Raw genomic sequence first — 26,492 nt, forward strand, 5'->3', positions numbered from 1 at the left:
ATATGTTCCGGAAAGAGAATTGCTCATTTTTGTATAATTTTGGGTGCAATGAATCTTTTTCTAGACGTATTAAATTCCTTAATTCTGTACGTAATGAACTTGATATTTCAAATCAAAGATGTAATGTTTCGGTGATAAATAAATCAAATAAAACATTTTGCTTAAAAATATAATACGTTCCATTTTTGTCCGTTTTGTAAATTCTATTCAAATAAACATTTAATGACTTATGATGATGGGCTTATACTTATCTTGCAATATAAAAAAAAAAAACTTATTTTAAATCCCTAAGTTTTTTTACAAGTAAGCAGCTTTATATGAACTCTAACCTTATGCTTGTAGCTTGACATTCATATGTTAAATCTGTCCTAAAAGGCTCTGTTAACGGATTTAATATGGTGCTAAACTGAGAAACTAAGAGTTTCTAACCTCATGACATAATTGACAAACAATTATTTTCTATTTTTCTGTGTCCGCTTTTTTATGTTGTTAGAGTTTGTTAGGTGTCTACGATTCCCTAGCGTTTTCCGTATTCTTAAAACATAGATGACGGTATTGACTTTAAAATTATTACATTATTTGGAAAATGATTTAATTACGTAGAATAATGTTCTTAGAAAAATCCAATTTGAAAAAATGCTCCTAAAATTAATACAAATTAGATTTTGACTTAAAAGGCCATGAACAAAAACATGTATTGTAATCAAGCATATTTTATCATATCTAAAATATTGTTATTAATTTTTCATTAATTTTTGAGAAAGATTTAAATGCCACCTTTTCTTAAAACAATCGAAATCCTACAAAATCATATAAAAATAACTTAAAATTTTCTATCTCACACAAAGTGTTGCTATAAATATTTTCCTAAGTCTTAGAAAATTCACAGAGGATCACGGAATAGAAATTATTAGTGTAGGTCGTATCCCATACTTTAGTGAAAGCCCATCTTTGCATATTTTGGTGTTATTATCTGTAAAACAAAATGTATTGAACATCGATATCTCTGCCGATTCTTGAGATATGGAAGATGAACAAAGTACGAGTATTCTCAACGTATTAAAGCAAGATGATAGGGACCTTGAAACTTCGAAAAATTTCAATATTTTTTAATTCGAAAAATCGCACCAATTACAATAACTTCCTTTGAGAACTTATTAAACTTAAGTCTAATTCCATTTTTAATAAAAGTATACAAAGATAACGTAAACTGCAGACATTTTCTTGAAATTATATGTATGAGTAGCTTAAAGTCATTGTATTGATAACTTCAATTTCAGGAACAAAGGAACTTAAATTTCATTTTTCAGTTGTGAAAATTCTAAAAAAAATATTCACTTTATTCTACATTAGGAAATAAAGACATTAGCGCAAACTTTAAAAAAAAAAATATTATTAGTCTTAGCATACAAATTTAACTATCATAACTATTTAATTAGGTTAAGGCTGGAATTCTGCAAGAAGAGATCTAACTTCATAAATTGTTCATTTGTAAACAGAAATAAAATAATTTATAAACTTTGGTTTGTGATTTCAAATTCTTGACTTAAATTTATAAACATTATGAACCTGCTATAAATTTAGATATGTCTAAAAGAATTTAGAGCTTTATTATGGCACTATATTTATTTGTCTGATGTTTTTATTAAGTATACTTAAGATAAAAGTATAAGAATTAAACAAATATGTAATACTATTTACACTTTGTTTTATTGTTTTCTAAACAAAATGATGCTTAAACAAAATATCAAGAAAGAACTTGAACTCTTTCTAAAGCAATAAATCTTCCTAAATGTATTAAAAACAATGTTTTTTTTTGTATAAAAAAAGTTATGAAAATTCGTGAATTGAAGTTTCAAAATGATTTTTCTTTAATTGATGTTTAAAATAATTTTTGTATGACCTAGAAATAGAAACTGTTTGCTTTAGAAGTTCCTTCGAAACAATAAAATAATGACTGTTTTGTTTTTTTTTTTTTCAAATAACTGACTTTTTGTTGCTACAAATGTTTTTACAAAACTGCACGTGTTATTGATAACGCCATTATTTCCATATAGAAGAAAGCCAGACATTCAAAAAATATTTCCCATTAAAATTAGGAAAAAGGTAAAGAACAAGGAAGCTAAAAATATAAATTTCTTGAAACTATGTACCTACATTCTTCAAACACTCAAATTCCATTCATACCAAATAAAATAGTATAGTAATTGTTTTAATTTCATCTTTTTGTTTTATATTTATGAAATACAAATGAAATTAAAAAATAATTCCAAAACAATAAACTATTTAATAAACCAGAACTCTCACAGGACCCAACTATGTAAACAACTCATTCGTTTTTTTATCAATTCAATCAGACAAATGAAAATTAAGCATATTTTACGACGGGATGGATTGTTTTCTATTAATAATTTTAGTATATTTTAAATAAAAATACCCAATTAGATGTTTTAATTACGTTTTGAATGAAACAAAAGTCTTTAAATAGAACCGTCTGACCTTGAAATTTTAAAAATGTCACATCCGTTGTTGACTTTTTTATCTATCTTATCTTTTGTCAAAATTTGCTAAAATTCAATTTCCCACTTTTTTCCTCACCAAAACAATCTTTTATCAATATTATCGTAGATATTTCTCGTATGAACGATATTGAAAATGTGTCGTTCAATTTCAAATACTTACCTACAATATAATTGCGTGACCAATGGAACGTTGGATTTTCTACGTCATCATAATGAAGTTGTCAGAAACACACCCCTCTACAGATTTTAGGAATTTCTTGATTGCTCTTTGTAAATATGTATATATGTATGTATGTATATTGCACTCGTACAAAAGCTTTGTAACAATACATACATAAGCAATAAATACCTACACAATCAATGTTTTTTGAATCAATTTTTTACGAACTTAATGTGACGGATTTATTGATAGTAGAATATTGGTTCGTTTTTAAGGCTCTACCAACTATAATAACATCAAGTCAACGAAAAAAAGTTAAGTCATTTGCAAACGTTTGAAACGCAAATTAGTAGAAAGACCTTGGGTTGTGGTATTAAGAAAACCTAGTCTGCTTATCCGCCATCAAAATAGTGAACATTCGACTTGTTTAAGTCATTGTCATTTAAAAAAAGTTTACAGTTTCTGTTAAATAAGTGTCTTATTCGATAACAGCCAAAAACAAAGAGGTAGACCATTTGAACTATAACAAAGTTTGACAAAAACGTCTTTTAAAAAAGTTTGTTTAATAGCTACTAATTTCAAGACTCTATCTAATACAAAAAGGAAGATGTATGTATATTACAAAACACCCTAAAAGCTTTCAGTTTTGACAAAAAATATACTAATAATTACTTTTTGTTTTACGAACATACAAAATACTTCATTATAACAACATTTTGTTTCATATGTGCAGCTGCCACTTTGAAGCTATTACTATTTGCCTATTAAAAGAACGCTATTACTAAAAATGGAACGACACATTCTTCACCAAATGGTAAACATTTTTCGGCTCCCGAAAACTACTCCAGAATTTTTTTTGGAAAAAACGCCAGAAAATTCTTCATACAAAATTCTGGCTTTTTTTTCTTAGGAAAAAATTACAAAGTTTTCTGGCAAAATTTCGGAATTTCAGGCATATTTTCCTTAAAATTTTCTGGAAAACTGTGTTTTGTATAAATTGTATAAATAAACAGTTTTACTACACATTCTTTGTCTCTATCATCTATTGTAAGAATTATTGTTTAGTTGCTTTCGCGGATGTAATATTATGTATTATATGTCAAGTCCTTCCAAAAACGTTGTGTTGTTACAAGCTCAAGCAGTTGCAGAATCAAACGAAAATTACAAATGTCCATGCTGCCGGGAAATCGTAGCAGACACTTTGCAAGTTTACATTTAGTAAAAATATTTTGTTCTTTTCTATTTTGTTAAATAAATTGTTACAAATACAAAAAATTATTATAAACCTTGTTTGCGTGGCAGCCACGCCGAAACCGAGCCGCGTCCGCAACGCCATGGCCACGCGTGACGGGCCGCGCCCGCGACCGCGCTGGCTAGCCGCGCTGCGCCGTTTTTTCCTATTGTAATAAAATGTCTACAATATTGAACAAGTAGCGACTTTTAAAATGCAAAACATTTTCTGGCTTTTTTTCCAAATTGATATTAGGAAATTAGGCCAGAATATATCAATTGGTTTTCTGGCCTAATTTCCATTTTGGTTTCTGTTTTTTTTTTCCATTTCTGTCTGGCACAATTTCCAATGTTTCTGGCTTATTTTGCACAAAAAATTCTGCTTCTTTTTCCAATTTGAAGCAGACAAATTTTGTTGGCGTTTTTTCCAAAAAAAAATTCTGGCGTAATTTCCGGGAGCTAATTTTTCAATCACAGGTGAACGATCGTGTTATTTCTCGAAGAGCTGATTTAATACTGTCAGAGTCTTTTCTTAGAGGCTTCTTTTTGGTAATGGTTGTTTACGTTTGGATCTGTAGTTTATATTATTGCAGAGAATTTTAAAAAAATTGCCAAAATAAGTCTACAAATAAATACCTTTTTTCATTTCTATTAAATATTATTAACTTCCTATAGGAAGTTATTGAAGTCGGTCCGGTTTGTTGAATTGAAAATTTTGTCATTTCTTAACGACTCAAGGTCCCTATATATTACAATACGTCAAAGATGTTTAACAATACTAGAAGATGGTAAAAATTGATTTTTGACTCAAATATCTTTTCAAAAATGAAAGATATTGGCTTTAAACATTGTATCTTTTAAAAATTCTTGTATTCAACATCCAGTAAAATCTGTATAAGAATCCAAAAGACAGTTTTTAATCAAAATAAAAGCTAAAAAAATACTACACAAAATTGGTAAAAATCGAAGTTCGATTCTCGATATCACGTGAATGAGTGAAGGACTTCAAAATGATTTTATTCTGTGCTTAGAAGTGTGTTTTTTTGGAATTCCATATTTAGTACAGTGAGAAATTGCCAACAAAATGATCCACAGTAACCAGATTTTTGTATTTAAAAATTGGTACAACTGAAAGAAAATCTGTCAGAATAATAATAATAAAATGGACAATTTTCAAGAAATGGTAAGAAAACATCTGGAAATTAAGATTCTATAAAAAAAAGTTCAGTTAACAATTGCTTCAAAGAGGAGGTTTGTTCATAGACTACTACATTAAAATGTTGTGTTGAAACGAGCTTGAAGATCGCCTCAATTCTTTATATACCTGAATCGAGTTGAAATGAGCTTGATTCGACTCGAATCCCGTCGGTGATCGGAGTCGAGTCAAAATTAGTGAAGAAAAACCTGTATGGAGGAGTTAGTTTTACAGATAATGCATTTTGGTCTGTTTATTTGCATATTTGTGTACAAAAAATATAGTTTTTTATATAGAAAAAAAATGGACAGGTATTCTGAAATGGTTCTGAACTAATCAATTCTTCATTGTTTAACACGAATCAAACTATCTCACCTGCACTTCACACATCGAAACACTATTTACATTTTAGAAAGTGCTGTCAAACTTAATCATTTTTTACTTCCCATAGGAAGTTATTGTAAAGGGTCCGATTTGTCAAATTGAAAATTTTGACATTTCTCGACGTTTGAAGGTCTCTAGAGTCGAAATAAAAGATTTTTAGAACGATGTCTTTGCGTGCGTGTGTACGCACAGAAAGATGCAGAAAGGGATCTCAAGAAAATTTCGTGTGTAGTTTTTTTACCATAGCAGTTTGAAAAAAAATGTTGGTTAACCCTAAATATCTTACGAACCAAAAACGCAAGAGACTTGAATTAAATTTTATATAACATATTGTAACGTGATATCAAAAAAGTATATTTAAAAAAAAAATCTATTTAACGGTTTTTTATAAATCAAAAAAAACTGAAAAAAAAATTTGTCACCTCCAAAATTTTATGACTAAAATATGATTTCATCTCCAAAACAATTTAATGCAACAAGGAATAATGTTTTTGACTTCTGATAAAATTTTGAGAATAATCGAATTGACAGTTTTTTTTATAAAAAATAAAAATCTAAAAAAAACTTAACTCAAAGTTGGTAAAAATTGAATTTCTATTCAAATATCTTTCCAAGCACTTAAAATTTAGTGTTTAAACTTATTTTATCTTATAAGAAATATTGTTTTCAACATTCAGTAAAATTTTGAAAAAAATCGAATTGACAGTTTTTTTACAAAAAAATCAAAACCGAAAAAAAATAACAAAAGTTGATAAAAAATGATTTTCGACTCAAATATCTTTTCAAAAATTTTAGATAATAGCTTCCAACTAATTTTTACTTATAAGGAATATTGTTTTTAACATTAGGACAAATTTTGAAAAAAATCGAATTGACAGTTTCTTACAAAAAATAAAACTCAAAAAAAAAACAATATACTAAGACTTGATAAAAATTTACTTTCGACTCAAATCAAATCAAATCAAATGGGGTGGCGCAACAGTCCGTTGTATACCAGGGCCTAGTGACTTACAACTCTCAACCATTCCTGTGTTCCGGTACTGTTGTCAGGAATGGAAGGACCTACCCAAGATTGAACCCAAGACCCCTTGCATGACAGTCCAACGCACTAACCATCATGCCACGGGTACTCAAAGAGCTTTTCAAAAATTAAAAATATTGGCTTCAAACTTATTTTATTTCACAGAAAATATTGTTTTCGATATTCAGTAATTTTTATATAAAAATCCAACAGTCCGTAGATAAAAAATCTAAAATAAAATCTACAAAAAATAGTACGCAAATTTGGTAAAAATTGATACGAGCACATATAGACAAACTTTTAAGTAAGACAAATCGACAGACGGGATGGGAAGTTATCAGTGTGGGTCGCATCACAGCCTCCTAAACTAAGTTAAACCTTTGGTGGAAACATAGCAAAACATAAATATATTTTCTATTGTTTTCTCTTACAAAATAATCCCAGTTAGTCCATTTTCACTAACAAAACTAAATAATATCAACAGTAATAGATTGATTTTTTTCCCCAATAGGAAACACACATGATTCCAAATGCAAAACAACTTAACGAACATAGCCATCGAAATACAAATGCAATATCATTCGTACCAACATTTGAGAACGAATTGACATAAGATCCATTCTAAACTCGTATAAATGTCAAAAACCCCTCCATAGTAAGATTCTACTATAACTTTTATCGGTGTTATTCATACTATGGATATTGTTTTTGTTATTCGTGTAGAATTCTCCTATGCTATGGATAGATTTTCCAACAAAATATGGGTAATTTTTGTTGTTAACCTAAGACGATGGTCCTTGAATAATCCATTCTGTTTTTTTTTTGTTTGTATACAAGAAATAAAAACATTCAAAAAATGGTACTATCATTAGTAAAAATTGGTTTTCAAAAAAAAATCTCAGAAACAAAAACAGATCTCATTAAGATGGGTGAATTTCGACGTTCATCATCTCCTTTTCCAAAGAAGTTGGCTTTGGAAGTGATTAATAAAATGGTATTCACGAAATGAGTGATTTTAAAAACGTTTGCTTTCAGTCGAACGTTCGATTCACTTCTAGTAATCAGGGCCATAACCGAAGAAAAAACCTATTTAAGTGTCAAAAACACTATTTTGTGCTACAGGGTCCGGTAAAAAAACTCCCGTATTTTAAGACGTTATTTTTAAAGCTATTTATACGTGCTGTTTGTACTAATCATAATGGTGTGGCACGGTGAGCATCGGGCATTTGTCGTAGAGAAATATATCCGTAATGGTTATTGTGGTTCTGCGATACAAATGACTCGACGAGCAATGGAAAACTTCCTGGAAAGGCTTCGTAAATGTATTAATAATAAAGGACAATATTTAACGGATAGTATTTAATTTAAAAAAATTAATAACATTTTTCTGTTAAATTGTTTATTTATTTGTCATGGCCTTTTAAAATATGGGAGATCTTTTTGCCGGACCCTGTATATCTTATTTTGTTTTTCTTAGGTTTGCACCTTTAGTGCAAAGACAGTGTGACCTGCGGAACACTTATTTGGATGAACATCAGTAGTTATAATCCCACAAACACCTACTGTCGAAGTATTACGAACACACGAAAAACCTATTTTAAGATTTACAATATTCCAAAGAATGAAATGCAACGGAAACAATGACGTAAACGTCGTTATATTCTTGATATTCTTGAAATTGAAAATAAAAAGAAATTATTATATCATTTATTCAATACATAAAATTTGCTATAAGGCGCAGTTATTTACTATTGCCCGCCTGGTTTTCAGATACAAGTTTATCTTAACATTGTATTTTGAAGGGGCCAACATACAATCATAGTTGGACGTATAAGTTTATGCTAGCTAATGTTGTATGAAACAAACTTCGGATAGTCGACTTACTCATGCGCCCGTGTAGTAAATCTTACCACTCTTACAGTCTTTCATTTAGGTAAATGTGTTTGTGTTTTACTAGTGTGGATATACAGTGACGGATAAAACAGTAGAATCACTTTTCATGTTTTCAGATTTTATAATAAAATTTAAATATTTAAGGCCTGTAATTTATGTATCTAGCAGAAGTTTTATTTAATTTAACACTAAATAATAATTTGTATTATTTACAAGTGTCTGAGTGATAGAAAATCCAAAGATCCAACAAAATTGTATCTACAAAATAAATCGTTTTGAGAAATCAGTGTGCTATTAGTACAATCTTTTGAAAATAACTACATATATAAGTCAGCCCCTGAAAAAGAAATGTTTTAAACATTTATAACACATTGTTTCTTAACATACATTATGTATGTACATATAGGCATTCAACAAATCAATAAATAAAAAAATTAGTTTTATAAATTTAACCATATAAAAGAGTTTTTTTTTCAGGCGTTAAGGTTTCCAGAAGAAATAAAACGCATTTAATTTAATTTTATGGAAAAGAATTAACGAATGAATGAATTGGGTGGAGCAACAGTCCGTTGTGAACCAGGGCCAAGTGACTTCCGACTCACAACCATTCCTGTGTGCGAAAGCACTTTTTCATGACAAGAGTTACTCTTGGAGAATTTATCAATTCCTCGCAAGAGGCAGTACCCGTGAAAAGACTTTAGATGGCATAGGCAGGGATCGAACCCAAGACCACTGGCATGACAGTCCAACGCACTTTTTTTTTTTTTTTTTATTAATTTTTATTAATTCATTCTTAAACCTATCTTAAAGCTAGGCGAAAATTCATAAAACTAGCCTAATTACCCATAACTTACAACTAACTTAATGGTCCCATACGGACACTCTAAGCTAAACTATAACACTAATTAGTAATGCCTTTCGGCCTTAAGATCTATTTTACTTCAATTTAAATTTTAATAGTTTTGTTTTTATTAGAAAATTTTGAAAAAAACTAATATCAATAACCTTTTTTATTTATTTTTACTTACAAACTACTTAAAATAAGGTCCTTAAATAAAACTTAAAACTAACTTAAACTACCTATTCTACCTATAAACTACTTAAAACTAGAACAACCACAGCAGCAAATCTAACGTTTTTTGTTTTTATATTTTACTGTCTTTTTTTCTTTTTTTTTTTTTCTTTTTATTTTTTTTTTTATTTTTATTTTTTAATTTTTTTGTTTGTATTTTTTTTTGTGCCACCATGCCTATTCTACTTAAAACTAAACCCTAAAACTATAAAACAAGTATGTAAGCCGGCCAAGGCTTAAACCCCATCCCGACTACCCATTATCAAGTGCCGATTGAAGCCACCAAAACTGGCTCTCCTGCTTCACCCTATCAGTTCGGTCCCGTTCGGACACAGCCCTACTGAACCGAAGGAGCTCTGCTCCGCCTTGTGCCATGACGTCCCGATTGTACAGGAGTCGCCTATCCACGGTTCTTCGTCTGACGTGGTAGATTAACGGAACTGCCAATCTATCCTGTATCAGACCGCATTTGTCTAAAAAGAGGAATGCCTCTGGTGGAATGAAGCCGCTCAAGCGTGCACTTTCAAAATACTCGTCGTTCGGATAGAACGCCCCGAAAATTAAATTGTTGGTCGAAGACATAGCTCTTGCAATGTGACCTCGAACGAGTTTTATCACGAAATTGTCAATTCTGTTGATTCGTGCCCCGTTGTATAGGACATCGTTGGAAAAGTAATGCACATAAGAAGATTCGGCTGTTCGATATAAGCCGGTACAGCGTCGTAAGCACTGCCGCTCGAACACCCGAAACTTCTCCATCTGGGAAGGGGCAACGTTGAACCACATAGGACAACCATAAACGATCATTGGCCGTATGAGGGCCATGTAGCAAATTACCTTCACTCTGGGGTCAAGCCGACTGCTAAAAAACAGCCGTTTCGTCAGAGCGAAGGCTCCTCTGGCCCTGGTCAGAGCAGCATTTATATGTCTGTCGAAATATAAATACTGATCTAACCAGATACCGAGGTACTTCACTACACTTTTGCTCGCTAATGGCTGCCCGTGAAGATCAACGATGACCATCTTGCGCCAATTCTTGCACGTATCCCTCGTGGCCCTAGCCAACGGAGTCCGGAACAGAATTGTCTCTTACTTTTGGACATTTATTTTCAGTTTCCAGTCGTCGCAATATCACTGAATCTTGTCGAAATCACGCTTCAAGAGAATTCTAATTACCTCAACCTTTCGGGCCGTTCTGTACGCAATTAGATCGTCGGCGTACGCAATTGCCTTTGTAAGACTACCTATCAGATCGCTGGTGTAAATGCTGAAGAGAATCGGCGAATTCACCACTCCCTGTTGAAGACCATTTTTAATTGAGAATGTTGTGGTAGAAGTTACATTGCCAGTCCAACGCACTAAACATCATGCCACGGGTACACAGGAAAAGAATTAAGGTTTATTATAAAGATAAGATTTTGCACTTATGTTTTAAAAATGCTCTGTGGCACGTTTCCAGTGGAGATTCTCAATTGTCTACTACTTTTTGCAGCGATTGGGGTCTTATATCAGCAATAACTCGCCGAATGTTCTCTTGAAGGCGAAAATTGTTACGGGCAAAGACACACAACTTCACATAACCCCACAAAAAATTGTCTAGTGGTAAATTGCAAGATTTTGAAGGGCACACCAATGGACCGGTCACCAAAAGTTAAATTCAATAAAGAAAGTTTGCACTATGTTCAAACTTTAAAAAAGTCAAAAAGTCTAAAAACAACATAATTTTCTAATAAATAATTGTTATTATTCAATATAATGCTTATATTGTTTTTTTTCCTTTTTTAAACAATTTTTATTTAAATATCTTATTTTTTAAAGAATAAAACATTGAAATAACTCAAGGAAATTCAAAAATAAAATAAGAAATCTAAACACATAAAAAGTGGTTCTATTGTTTTGTCCATCACTATACGAGCAAACAAGTATCTTAATTTGTATCTACAACAAACACACTTGTATTATATCTTATGGTTGTACATATATTTGTATAGTATCACTACAGAGAGAGAAGCATTTTTCGGCGTGTAAAAAAAGCTATTTATTGCAGTGCCCAGCTGTTAACTTTTTGAGTATCGTTGACTTAACACTCAGTCGAGTCGATTCATCAGTTCCTAGATACATTTTGTTGTGTTTTTCTTTTTTATCTAACTGTCCGCTCGTTTTTCTTTTTATTTGGATATAAGATAAAACTCCGGTTGACAAGAAATTCAGTCAGTTCGAACGGATCGTTTGTGCTAAGAATATCTAAAGAAACTTTTTTGGTGAAATATCTTAGAAAAAGAAGAATCTCAAAAACAGACAATTTCAAAACTTTTAAACAAACTCAAGTGAAAGAAGTGCCTTCGCGTGTATTTCTAACATTTATCTCAATATTGTAACTTTTGTCCTTTTTAACAGGATTCAGTTCAACTTTAAACAGTTTTAACAACAATAACAGGAAAACTCACCTCAAAACCAACAACATGAGTTCCAACGGGTGAGTTGACATATTTCTTTTGTTTTTTTTAATTATTTTTTGTTGTAAATTTATAAATAAAATTGCCGTGTGCGAAAAAATTGAATGAAACAATATAAAAAAAGCTTTGATTTTTTGTTTATATTTTTTGTGAAAAGAACTTATGCAACCGTAAGGTGATTTTCATTTTACAAAATTGAAAATTCTATTTTTTATGCACTACAAAATCGAATGTGGAAAAATGCAATTGTTGAAGAAAAATTGAATTATTAATCAAAAGGTTATGTTCAAAAAAATACAATTCAGCTAATAACTATAATAACTTTTAATGGTTTCCGATTGCAACAAGTTCAACTCAGAGGATTTTGTTTTTATCACACGCTATGCCTCCGATTTCAAGAGCAATGAATATGTATATAAACATAGTATAATTAAATAAAGTCTATGAATGAAATATTAAACGATTAACTGCAGATTATAGCAAAATTCAATGAAAGTTTGTTTACCATAATTATAAAATGATAAACTACGCGAATAACTACATATTTTATATCTTAGCCGTGTTATGTTATTTTTTAGATGACCGATGATCTAAAATTTGTTTTAATTGTTAAATAAATTATTTCGTGTGGTTTAATAATTATATAGCCGGATGAATACAACAATATAAATTTTGAAGATAGTACAAGGAGTTAAAATGAATATTCTATTGACCAATCGTACAGTGTTGGCTAAAACATTAAAAAATTAATAACCTTAACTAATCATGTACGTTTTTTTTCTAAAAATGAATACATTATTATCTATGTTCTTCTGAATAGAATACAATAGGAAATAGTCTTCAAAACGTTCCATAAAAATGTGACATAAGTAGGAACGTTAAAAAATTGTTTTGTTTGTCAAAACAAAAGCAACTTTTTATTGCTATCTCTCTTTTCTGATCAATAGAAAAAAGTTAGTCCGGTAACTACAAAACCCATTTGTCATTTTAAGGGTGTTCAAACTAGTGTTCAAATACCCTAACGAAATAAAAGAAAAATGTATAAAATAATATAAAAGTGGAATGATTCAAATTAAAATATAGGAAATATATTCCATTCCAAAATCAGATTTTACAAATCCAAAAACTTCTTCGAGATGGCAGGACAATAAAAACGATAGGATTCTGCTACAATAAAATTAATTAAAAAATACCCTTTTATATCATCAAGAGAAATATGAACCCAACCTGAAAGAAAACGTGAGAACAATTCGGAGACGAGCTGTTGATGGTGCACTAAAATCTTTTAAGGCTGTAAAAAAAGCCACCAAAAACAAGCTTTAAATTTCCTCATGACCACATCAGCTGGACAATTTAAATTGTTCCGATGGTTTCCGTCATGTTTGCAGACCAGCAAAAGAGTAACCACATCCACAAGCCACTGTAAAACTTGGAAACAATGGCGGATACAGGGGGGTTGTCGTAGGGGTCATGACCCCCCCCTTGGAGATAATTTGTTTGCTTTTTCATAGGAATTCCCTTCAGTTCAAAACTAATCGTATTGCGTTAATGGAAATGATATTTTAAATTATTTTTTTTGTATATCAAAACAACATTTGTATTTTACTTCCTTAAACTTTGTTTCTAAAAGTAATATTTTTAACTAAGGACTGGACCAAGAACATAATATGAATCGGAAATTCAGCCTATTCCAAAATCGCAGCACAAATTTATCAACTTTTGACTATCCACGGGGGGGGGGGGGGGGTTTCATATGAACCATAAAGCTTGTACAGTTAAGTTGTATAAATAAAAGATTTCATCTAAAGATTTATTAGTAATTTAACGATATTCACCAAAAAGTGGTTTTCAGTCAAAAACAACTAAAATTTTAGTTTTTACTCTATTTAGAACTTGAAAATCTTTAGAACATAATAGTATGTTCCCTCGGCATGGAGAGAAGTTAAAGTTGTTTTTATAACTAAAGCAGGTAAATGCTCCCAAGTCAATCCTAAAGATCTACGACCTATAAGTCTATCATCATTCCTTCTTAAGACCTTGGAAAGATTGATTGATATCCATTTAAGGGCACGTATTGATACAAGACTTCTGTCTTCGTCTCAACATGCCTACTGTAAGGGTGAATCGGTGGAAACAGCGTTACACACTTTAGTACGCAGCCACAAATATTCCCTCCATCATAAAGAGTTCACTATGGTTGCTTTCCTTGACATCGAAGGTGCTTTTAACAACGTGGGCACATCTGCAATCACATCTGCACTGACATCTCTAAATGTGAAGAGTTTGCTTGGGCAGTTAATTCATTTAATGCTTACTAGCAAAATAATTAACTCAAAATTGGGCAACTCTTTTGGCAGACGATTCGCTAGTAGAGGGCTAGCGTAAGGTGGTGTTCTATCCCCTCTCCTCTGGAACCTAGTGGTGAATGAAATCCTAACTAGTCTGGATGCGGAGGGTTTCAGAGTGATAGCTTATGCGGACGACGTTGCTATAGCAGTTTCAGGAAAGCATCTTAAAACCTTAGAAGAACTCTTACAAAATGCCTAAGACAGACTAATACATTGGGCTGATCGGTGTGGACTGGGTGTTAACCCACACAAAACTGATTTGGTCTTATTTTCGAGGAGATACAAATTAAAATTCTCAGACTAGGCTAAATACCTGGGTCTTGTTTTAGACAAAAAACTAAATTGGAAACGCAATGTACAGGAAAGAGTCAAAAAAGCTACTGTAGCTCTCTTTTCTTGCAAAAAAACTATTGGTAATAAATGGGGCTTACAACCCAGAACCACGCATTGGTTATACACATCGGCAATCATACGGTGTGGCAATATGGTAGACTGCTTTAGAGAACGGAATAAACCGGGATAAATTAAATAAAGTCCAACGTTCAGCTAGCCTATGTATAAACGGATCGCTTTGCACGACCCTATCTGCGGCACTGGACACCTTGCTCTACCTTACACCTCTTGAAATATCAAGCAAACAAATAGCTGCAAGCTCTGCTATTCGCCTCAAAGTTTCGACGCAGTGGATTCACAACAACATTGGCCACTCCGTAATTCTAAGGTACTTAGAATCAATTCCAAAGCACACAGACTACACCAACCTCCAACTGCAATTCGACAGAAATTTCCAGATTTCTATACCTACCAGATCTTTTTGGGAGGATATGACATTCTTGGAGGATAAGTCAATCCATTTTTACACAGATTGGTCAAAAACAAAAGAAGGGGTTGGTGGAGGTGTGTACTCAGAACGACTGAAATTAAGTGTCTCATTCCACCTTCCCAATCATTGTAGCATGTTCCAGGCGGAACTTTTGGCGATAAAAGAAGTCTTGTCTAGGCTTAAAAAAACGTGATATCAACATCTAATATCCATATTTTCTTAGATAGCCAGGCCGCTATCAATTCTCTGGACTCTGTCTCTTCAAACTCTATAACAGTCCATAACTGTCGATCATCTCTAATGGAGATGGCACAACAGTTTAACATTCACCTTTGCTGGGTGCCGGGCCATAGAGACATTCCAGGTAACTGTAAGGCAGACGAACTCGCCAGGAACGGTACAGTACAGCCCATGATACCACGTTTAGCAAGTACTGGCATACCAATCGCTACTTGTAAACTGCTACTAATGCAAGACGCTGTGAGGAGGGCAGGCACCAGGTGGTACAACATCACCACGTGTCAAGTCACACAAAATATCTGGCCAATACTGGATATAAAACGTTCAATATGCTTGCTCTCTCTAAGCAGATCGCATATAAGCTCGATGATAGGTATCATAACCCAACACTGTCTAATAGGAAATCACGCCACGAGACTAGGCGTATTCTCAAATGACTTTGCAGAAGCTGTATGGACGAGGAAGAGGAAGAAACGGTTCTTCATCTTCTCTGCATGCCCTGCTTTCGCTCGAAAACGCAAGAATTACCTAGGAATTCTTCTTTAACGATCTAAACGATCTAAATCATATCGGTATAATCAGCCTCTCGTGTTTCGTAAGGGACTCAAGCTGGTTCAATTGAGCTTAGGAGGAAGCCTCAATATTCATTTGGTATCACTAGGGGCCATCAAATTGGCCTAAGTGTGTCCGTTTCCATCTTGGACAGCCACTATAACCTAACCTTACCTAGTAATGCTTTAAATTATTTTCATGAAAATTGTTTCAAAGAAAAAGATCAAATATTCAGGTTCTTAAGAAGATCATCAATTTTATATTAAGTTTCCTTTAAATTCCTTAAACTAGCCTTCAATTTTATTATTAAATTTGTTTGACACACATAAATAGTGAACATTGAAGTGATTTTTACTTGCAACATAAGGAACTAGTATATGGTATGTTTTGCATAAGTAAACAATTTCGAACTAGAGCTTTTAATCAAATACGACATTACGACGGTAGGGAAGTCGAAAAAAGTGGGTACCCCGATTTCGTCCGTCTGTCTGTCTTTCCTGGCTCTTACAGTCCGAACAATTGTGTTGATTGAAATTAAGGTTTTAAGCCGATTAGCGTAAGGCGTTTTTAACTTCCCATAGGAAGTTATTGTAATGGGTCCGATTTGTCAAATTGAAAATGTTGACATTTCTCGACGTTTCAGGGTCCCTAGAGTCGAAATAAAAGATTTTTAGAAAGAAGTCTGTGCGTGCGTGTGTACGTACGTTCGTACGTCCGTACGTCCGTAAGTCCGTAAGTCCGTATTTCCTTACGTCCGTACGTTCGCAACGTTTTTTTCGTTGTCCATAGCTCAAGAACCAGAAGAGATATCGATTTCAAATAAATTTTGTTGTACAGATAAAAAGGCAGAAAGATGCTCTCAAGAAAATTGCGTGGATGGTTTTTTTTACCTTAGTAGTTTGAAAAAAAGGTGAACATTTTGGTTAACCCTAAATATCCTGCGAACCAAAAACGCTAGAGACTTGAATTAAATTTTATATAATATATTGTAACGTGATATCAAAGAAGTATATTTTTTGAAAAAAAATCGATTTAACGGTTTTTTTTTATAAATCTGTCAACTCGGAAATTTTACGACTGAAATATGATTTTATCTCCAAAACAATTTTGTGCAACGAAGAATAATGTTTTTGACATCTGATACAATTTTGAAAAAAATCGAATTGACAGTTTTTATAAAAAATAAAAATCTAAAAAAACATTACTCAAAGTTGGTAAAAATTGAATACCGATTCAAATATCTTTTCAAAAATTCAAATTTTTGCTTTAATCTTAATTTATCTTATAAGAAATATTGTTTTTAACATTCTGAAAAATGTTGAGAAAAATCGAATTGACAGTTGTTTTTGCAAACAATAAAAACCCTAAAAAAAATTAATAAAAGTTGGTAAAAATTGATTTTCGACTCAAATATCTTTTCAAAAGTTTTAGATATTGGCTTTAATTTACTTTTATCTTTCAAAAAATATTGTTGTCAACATTCAGTAACATTTTGAAAAAAAATCTAATAGACAGTTTTTTTACAAAAAATTAAAAACCGGAAAAAATTAACAAAAGTTGGTAAAAAATGATTTTCGAATCTCTTGAGATTTGAAGTGAAAAGAGATTCTGAAACGTGTTATTTGTGAGTGCCACACAAACGTTTCTTCCCAACTTATTTCTTTACCTTAATTTGGTTTAAATTAATTTTTTAGAGGAATTATGTACTCAAAAGCACTTATTCATGTAAATTCAAGAACCAAACATTTTTCTCTCAAAAATGTTTAAGTTTTGTTGATTCCTAAGATCAAAATACGAGTAAGCAGACTGATAGCGCAAAAACTTCGTCAAAAAAGCCCTACATTTCTTCAAATCAGATCCTCCCTCATTTTCTGGATTTTTGAATATTTTAGCGTTCTTAGTATAAATAAAAACCGATACAAGAAACGTATATTTCATTTTTGGAAAAAAAAGGCTACGTTTCAAAATAATTTTTTACATTTCTGTATGAAATGCAGCAAAAACCCTCTAAACTATTGTCTGTTACCTCTTAAATATGGCATATTTAGAAAGCTTTTGGAATATGGGAATGCTTTCATATGTAGGGAGTCATACAAATTAAATAGTTAGATCATACTTTGCTGGACAACAGAGTTCTAAAATAATTTGATAAATTAAGTTATCATTTTAGCAATTGAAATGTGTAAAGGTTAGGTTAATATAATCGTATACACATTATGTTATTTAAATTTTGTAGCCTCCTTTAGAAAACATTAAAGAACATTTTTAAGCAGAGAGTAAAAACTCATCTAACTGTGTGATCACAAACCCCCCCCCCCCCTGATGAAAAGTCTGGATCCGCCCTTGCTCGGAAGAGGTAACGTAATGGTGTGTTTTTCAGGGCAAAGACTGGGACCGATTCACCAAAGATATTGTATAATAGATCGTTTTATGTACCTTGGCATTTTCCAAAATATGATGCTGCCTCATGCTGAGGATCAGTTGCCTCTGAAATGAATATTTCAGCAGAACAACGGTCCAGAGCACACCTCCCAACCCAATACGGTTAAGACTTGGTTTCAAGAAAAACTGATTGACGTGTTACAACAACTACCAAAGTCCCTAGATATCAATCACATAGAAAATCTATGAGAAATTGTAGATCGATGAATTAATTGCAAAACCAAAAGCTATCTTTTTGATAAAATTAAATTGGATTGGGAAAGTATCCCAAACATCATTATAAGCAATTTATTTAACTCCTTGCTTTGAAGATGTGCTAAAATGATTAAAAACAAGGGCTTTGCTACCAAATACTAGCAATATTTTAGTAAGACTAATAAGAGACCAATAAAGTTGCTTTGGTTTTTGGCCAATACTGTATGTACATGTTTTAAATAAAAAGAATCAAAATATTTTAAAATAGAACACATTAGAAAACTGAAAAAGCATTTAAGGAGGGATCCCTATTTGCAGTTTAAATTGCATTATAGATAAAATAGAACAGTTCCCGGACTTATACATAACAATAATGGGAAAATTTGATATTGTTCAAAGACTTTCCAAAAAATTCAGGGACATCCCTGAGTCATTTTAATCTTCTTGTAAAAATATATACATTTTAAAATTCAATTACATATTTAGTACTTACTTTTTATTAAATTTAATGCTGTTAATAATTTCAATTTAAGGAAAAATTATTAGTTACATACCTTCATTTCACAGTTTATTGATTTGTTGGCTTTTAAATTATTCAATTTTGGTAAATTTGTTTATTTTCTTCTTGAAAAATATTTCACACCCGCACCGTGTTCGCGATTCAAGATCTTCGATAATTGGAGGAAAGTTAAATATCACTATTTACACTAAGAGTACAATTATACAAGTTCACAACCACACCAATAAAATAAAATAAATTGTTCACACCGGTTTAATGTTTTATTTTTGTTAAATAATTAAGAAGCACCTTTTCTTGTAAAAATATTTTTGTGACAGTCAATAGATTTATGGATAATTGGATGCCGGGTGAATGCTAAGGCTATGTTCACTCGTGGTAACTGTCATATTTTTCTGAATTGACAACTTGGAGGTTATCATCAAAGTGAAAGTGCATTGTTGATACAAATTTGGCCGTAACTTCAAAAATATTTCTTTAAGCGAGAAAGAGTACAATTGTATAGTCAATATTGTCTGTTGCGCCAAAAATTCTGAGTATGTGGATCTTTTTCGAAATTCATTTTAATTTATCGATGCATTCACTTAAACAAAATAAATTCCGTTCCTTTTCAAGGTAATAGGACGTACCAATCAAAATAAATATGAACAATATTGTATTGAAATTAGGTATTTTGACAGTTTGTATTATTTTTAAGCTTAACAGCATGTTTTTTAAGTAGAACGAAACTTCAATTTTGAAATTTATGTTTGCGTTTACATAGCATGGCTCGTCTGTTTCTCTATTTCTTTCAAACAAAAACAAACTGTAGCAGTGAGGTTATTTTAGTCACGTGGTATTTAAGGCCCTTTCACACCAAACGAATCCGAATCAATCAGAATCAGTTTGAATCTGATTGACCAAGATTCGGCTTCGAGCGCTCCGTTTAAATGTGAAGGGATTCTTTTTCCGCCTTCAGACCGGACGAATCTGGTTCAATTAGTTTTGATTCGAGGTCGCACTTGATTCAACCTGACAGATTCCTCGTCCGGTCAGTCTTGAATCAACAACCATACGAGATGGACGTTGAGTTAAGCAACTAAAAGAAGGAAAACAAAAAGAAGATGAAAGGATTTTTATAGATTCAAGAGTGGAGATGACGAATCAGATTCAACTTGATTCGGAGTGATTCCGATTGATTCGGATTCGTTTGGTGTGAAAGGGTCCTAAGGGTTCGACAGCCAAGGAAGAGTTACCTTCTTTTAGTTTAGTTTTGATCGCGTATCTAGAATATAGGTAAAATCGACGGATAAGAATCTTCATAATTTGGGCGTTCGATTTTATTTCGTTTTTGAAAGAAAACATGGATGAGGTTCTTGTGTTCATTCTTTTTGTTTATAACTTTTTGGTACGATTAAAATCAGATGAATAAGGATCATTTTGTACAAAAGAACTATTTCAGTTGGCAGACCAAATTTTTTAATTTTATATTCGGGTTTCTAATAGAGACTTGACAACTTTGAATTTAATTCGTGAACGCTCCCTTTCGCAAAACAAAACTTTAACTGTCAACTTATTCAGTAATTATAAATCTTTACAGTAAAGTACGCAAACGAGCAACGTCTGTCAATGAAAAAATTGTGAATGACATTCAATACAAAGTTTAGTGCACAAATTTAAGACTAAATATTCGTTGCGAGATGTTGCCGTGTCAGTGAAACAAATGGTTGGTCTAAATGTCAAAAAAAATCACTGCCGTTCAAACGTCCCTAACAAATGATCCAAATCAAATTAGTCAATTCCACGGCAGCGTTCTTAAGAATTTGACATCGCTCAGACAACATTATGACGTAGTTAGCGTAAGGGCCTTGGTTTAAACTCATGAAAGATCAAGCTCGAAGACTTGAAGCCGATGGATCACTTGAAGCGACGTACGTTCTCTTTGTAAACCTTTGGTTATCAGTTTATCATCTTACTTTTAACAGATGTTTATAACAGGCAGTTTAATATTTTTACGATTTCACAGATTTCAACACTTTTGGAAATATTAACAAAATTCCTCACATTTCTAGATTTGTCTGTGTAAACTCTAAGAATACAACTTAACGATTCGATTTCTCGATTATGGGAATAAAAAAGAAAGCTCTGTCAAAAATTTTGTAAAAAACTACGAGAAATCTAAAAAATATGAACTCAAACTGGTCAAAAGCTTTAGAAAAATGAGTTCATAAGAACTTGACACTCGTGGATCAAACTGAGTGAAATAAAAGCATAAGGCACTAAAATAAGTGGCTTTAAAAACGTATAATATGAACACTGCCAAAAAGTGACACTTTGGTTTGACACATGTATATGAATAAAGTGGAATTGTCAAATCGTTTTAACCCCTATTGTAGTATTTTCAACAAAATATGCACTTACGAGTGTTAACCTCAAACAAAATTAAATATACTTGATGTCTTTTAAGAACAACTATAAACTATAACTATATACTTATGTCATCTTCCAAACAAAACAAAGGACATCAAGCTCTTCTCTTTATTTATTCAATTTACTCAATTATTTCTCATTTTCTTCTGACAGTTTCAATTTGATAAAAACATTTATAGCACGTGTCAAGCAAAGGACAAACATCTTCCTATAAAAATAAAAATACGCTGATTAGAAAATTGGCAACAATTGTAAACTGTCACACTATGAAAACACTTGTCCCAGTTCTAGCTTAACTACGAGTAGATTTTCACTTTTAATATCGTTTATTTTTCTGTTTTTGTTTTTTCGTAACGGAAGTAGTTCGTCAACCTTTGTACAATGTCGTAGAATTTATTTATTTATTTACATTCGTTTGTAATATTCATTTTTATTATGGTAACAATCACAAAGTACAGCGCCCTCTTGCTGCTATCTAATCTGTCATCGAAGTCATATGCAGGCGTACCTGCAATAATGAATCAGCAATGTTAACTGGAATCATCATATCGCATGTTTATACATGTATTATTTCGTATAAGAAATGTGATTAAGTTATAACATAAGAAAATCTGACGAAAGAATACATTTTTACCGAAATGTCATTGCCAATTTCTTGGCCATTTGTTCAAGATTGTGACAGGTGTTGTTTATCTGGCAGTTAATTTAGATTAAATTGATCTCGATTGACCTCATCGTTTGTCAAAGAAACATGTTTATTCTTTTTGTATATTTATGTAGATCAATCTTCTTACAACTTAGTCAGTTACCAAATTAAAGTCTGAGAATTTATTTGCTTATGGACATTTTATAGACAGATTAAACTTAATTTACCAATTTGTTGTTACATTTAAAATTATATACGTTAACATTGTAGAATTTGTGCCAAAAGTCGTTTATTTTTGTAAATCTTTTATTATTCTAAAAAAAAAAACAACAAAAAGAAAAATACGACAATAAGAGAAGTACGATTTTGCATCACGTTTGATTCGTTGGCATTTTTGAAATGATTTCAAGTGACAAAGGTTATTTGAACACGTTCCGGTGTAAAATTAATTGTATTTATTTTTGTTATTGTTTTTCTTTTTTCTGTTAGATTGCGCAATTTTTAGGTGAAATTGTTTGAATTGCTTGTGACAACTTGTAATTTGACATTTATGCAAGCTATGAGTAAAATGTTGTTCCTAGCACTTAATTTTAAACAATTACCATCTGGTTGTGTTAAAGGTTTAAGCTAACAGTAAGATTTCCGTCTGTAGTAAACTGTTCTTGGAGTATTTATCAAATAACTTTGACAGTTTTTAACTTCTTGTGGATTAAGTAATGGAACAAAACTAGCACTTCTAAGGAAAACGAAATACGGATTTCTTGAACCAATATCCTAAATTTGTATTTTGAAATGCTCAAAGTACCTACAATTTGAAAGGGCAACAGACAGAAGAAATACCAAATAAACGTACATGAATTGTGACCATTATAGCTAAACCACAGTAACGCGTTCGGTCGTAGCGAATTTGACATATAAAATAAAACCTCAAAACTTAACCTTTGCGCTCGCTTTAGATCGTAAATATCGCAAGCTCAAACTCAACGACCGAATAGTTTTATTTTGTAGCGCTTTGACAGCTGACAGCTGACAACTCCATTGTCATGGCGATTTGTTTTGTTTTTAATTTCCCTTCTGTTGTTTAATTTATAAAATAAAATTAAAGAAATAAATCAAAACATAATCGTTCTTTCGAATGGAAACATTATTTGGGAATAAATTTCTTTAGACTTTGTAAATAAATTGTAAATGTTGTTCAGGTGTAAGTCTATTTACCATGAAATGGCATACCTAGTTGGGGATAAATCAAGTGACAACTGTCAAAAAGACCAACTTCGAAAAATGTAATTCCAGTTTTCAGAGCATAATAGAATGTTAAAATTTCTTTTCGAATTGTTGTATAATGTTTTGGAAATATAATATATTAGTTGACCATTTGGAATACCGACTGCGTTTAAAAAGTCAATAGGTTTTTGTTTTAACAGTTCGTGAAGATTTTAAGCAACGCGCAAACCAAACTTTAATGGCTGAATCACAAACACGCTTCAGCTTCGGCTTCACCTGACGTCTACGAGTTCAACCATAGGAATTCAATGCATGCTATCACAATGGAGCTTCGATCTCACGTTTCGTTTGACAATCGTAAGGAAAAGAACGTAATGTGACTCCAAAGCTATAGTTCAATAATTATCTGAATATTTTCTTTGTCTGACAGCTCAACAGCTGTAAAAAAAATGTCAACAAACAAAATATTTGCTCTTTGGATGGATGATATAATGGAAATGTCATTCAAAGCAACCTTGAAGCATGCTCACCGTAACGCAGTCGAAGCCGAAGCTGAAGCTTGTTTGTGATTCAGCCATAATAGTTTTTTTTTATTTGAATCCCATTAGAAAAAGAGGTACCAATATCACCGTTAAGTAGATCTTATCAATTCCGAAAATTGATAACTTTACATGTTTGGTAAAGTTTAGTTTCCTTTCACAACTCAAATCCGGAAACATATTCTTATTTATGAAAAGAACTTTTTAGTTATATTTTTCAAAAGACTTCTTAGCGGTAATCGAAAACGTTTCCATACAAAACATTTTACATTTTCAAACTTAAAACTGACAGCAGTATAACTCCTAAAAGTAAACTACATTTATAAGTTTTTAAATGTTCCAGAGACACAAACCAACCAGTTCAGGGATGGTTAACAATGTTTGAAACGGTTTAAAATGTTCAGAGACTTATGTGTCTTAAAGTGTGCTACATGAATTAAACTTGTCAAAAGTCTTTATACGTCAAGCTCACATAAAGCGTCTAAAAGTATACCTTAACTGTTGAAAATGGAATGACAAACTGCGGTTGCGTGGTTCGATCTTTTTTTTTTAAATAAGCAGTGACTCGTTTCGCACCCATAGAATGAAAGTGACCTAACTCAAAAAATGCAACTTGTGGGAAATGACCAAAAAATCTTCAACAAAGTGTAGTTGTGAGTAATTTTAATTGTATTTCTCACATAATTTGGCAAATAATTAACTTTCATTAAAATATGTATGTGAGAAATACAATCAAAATTACTCAAAATTACACTTTTTTGAAGACTTTTTGTTCATTTCCCACAAGTTGCAATTTTTGAGTTAGGTCACTTTCATTCTATGGGTGCGGTTTGTGCCTTAAGTTTAGACTAAACTCTTTTAGTTTTTAAGAAGACAAATTTTAACTATTGGTTAAACTCCAGATAATTTTGTTAAAAATACTTCAAGGTCTGTTCGGTAACTACCATAAAACTAATTACAGTCATCTACAACTTAAAATATTTTATTTGAAAAAGAAATGAACAGACCTTTTGTTTGATGACAACCGATTACAAAAAATATTGAAATGACAAGACACACATCAAATGTCACTAATGTCAAAACAGAACAATATGTGAACAAAATATATCAACAATAAATACCGCTAATATGTATAAAGGTTCACCAAAGTTTTATAGAAGTTTGACTTTCAATAAAGTTTTACACATTCATTTAGTTGCAGAATATAATTTTTTAGAACTAATATAAGTTTCTTGGAAACAAAAAAGTTGAGTAAGATGTTTTTCTTTCATTATCAACGCCCCCAAATCTACATCTCTAATTTTCTATCAATAAATCATTAAAAACAGGAAAGTACATCTCATATAACACTCAAACGCAACAAGAAACCCGAAGTAGGCACACGACCTTAATAGATATCAATTGCATTGGAAAAAACAGAAACAAAAACAAAATTCAAACAAAAAACCAAAGCCATCCAGCTAAAGCCAAAGTAATTAACTTTGAACCGCAATAACTTCACACAATTATCATGATAGTTTTCTTTGCAAATAGAAATAACCACAGCGTCCGCCATTGCTTCAAGTCTCGGTAGTCGTACGGCTCGCCGCCGTCGTGCAGCGCGCCGTTTATGACCAACAACATAGCCAAGCCACTTACTGTGAATATTGCAAACCACAAAAGGGATTTCATTGAAATGACTCAAGGTCACGTTCAAATGCATTTTCCCCTGGTTGCATAGTGTTTGTGGGGGCTTAAGCTGGCGCTATTGCATTGCACTTGTGCTAATCAAACATACTCTCGTGCTACATTCTTATTTAAGCTGTCAATTTAGCTGTCATACAGCGTTTAACCACCAGCAACAGGTTGACGTCCGCGCAAGTTAAACACAAATGTTCAAACACTGTGCCTGTCTACCCCCCTTCCCCACCATAATATCATCGAGTCGTTGATTTTCTATTGGCTACATTCTGGCGGTGTGTCACGTTGAAGTTGATTACGTACAACTAGTTTTGTTCGTTTTATCTTTAAAACTTGATTTAATCTTAGTTCTGTCAACATTTAAATTCACTTTTAGTTGTCTCTTCACTCTCTTATCTAAGAATCTATCTGTCATTTATAAAATTAAGGGGAAATTAAATATCAATTAGCCAAGTGAACTACACAACACATCAATGGCATTAGTTTTGCATTAAGCCAAAAGCCAAGCCTCAAGCCAGTAGAGTGAATTTGTTACGGTTCTATTCTATATGGATTCAAGCCTTAGGTATTTGCGCAGTATAGTTTTTGAAGTCTATAAGTAAAGTACCTATAGAACAATAGATTTTTATTTTCACTTGCAAGATAGTACTTCGATATAAGTCGACACGTGTTTGAAATTAAGCCTGATTTAGGTCGCTTTATTGCGGTTTCTAATAATTTTTTGACTACTCGTGTGTCAATAGGCTTAAAGAAGTTATGAACTAGGTATGCGAAGCGATGCCTGGAGCGTTATTTTCTCTATTATTTCTAATGTGAAATTGGGAGTGACTAACCTGAACCTCTGTGACTGATGTTAGCTATTGTTATTTTTATTTTTTATCGTCAGCATTGGTGTTTTGGAGTTAAAATAAAAATAAAAACAGACGAATTTTGCAAACAAGTTT

At 32.0% G+C, this 26,492-nt stretch overlaps 1 protein-coding gene across 4 annotated transcripts in view; it reads left to right on the plus strand.

The window, feature by feature from the left end:
* LOC129943355 (trehalase-like) overlaps positions 1-26,492 on the plus strand; it is a 96,935-nt gene that overhangs the window by 22,777 nt on the left and 47,666 nt on the right. For 3 of the 4 annotated variants that reach the window (XR_008781224.1, XR_008781225.1, XM_056052726.1), the window contains exon 2: positions 11,875-11,953. Coding sequence is in view for 2 of the 4 variants with exons in the window: in XM_056052726.1 (XP_055908701.1) it covers positions 11,875-11,953 (79 nt within the window). In the remaining 2 variants the exon portion in view is untranslated. Of the gene's footprint in view, positions 1-11,577; positions 11,814-11,874; positions 11,954-26,492 lie in introns of those variants that run through there. The other variant, XM_056052729.1, reaches the window with a different exon arrangement.

Source organism: Eupeodes corollae, chromosome 1 (assembly GCF_945859685.1).
Source record: "Eupeodes corollae chromosome 1, idEupCoro1.1, whole genome shotgun sequence".
Lineage (NCBI taxonomy): Eukaryota > Metazoa > Arthropoda > Insecta > Diptera > Syrphidae > Eupeodes > Eupeodes corollae.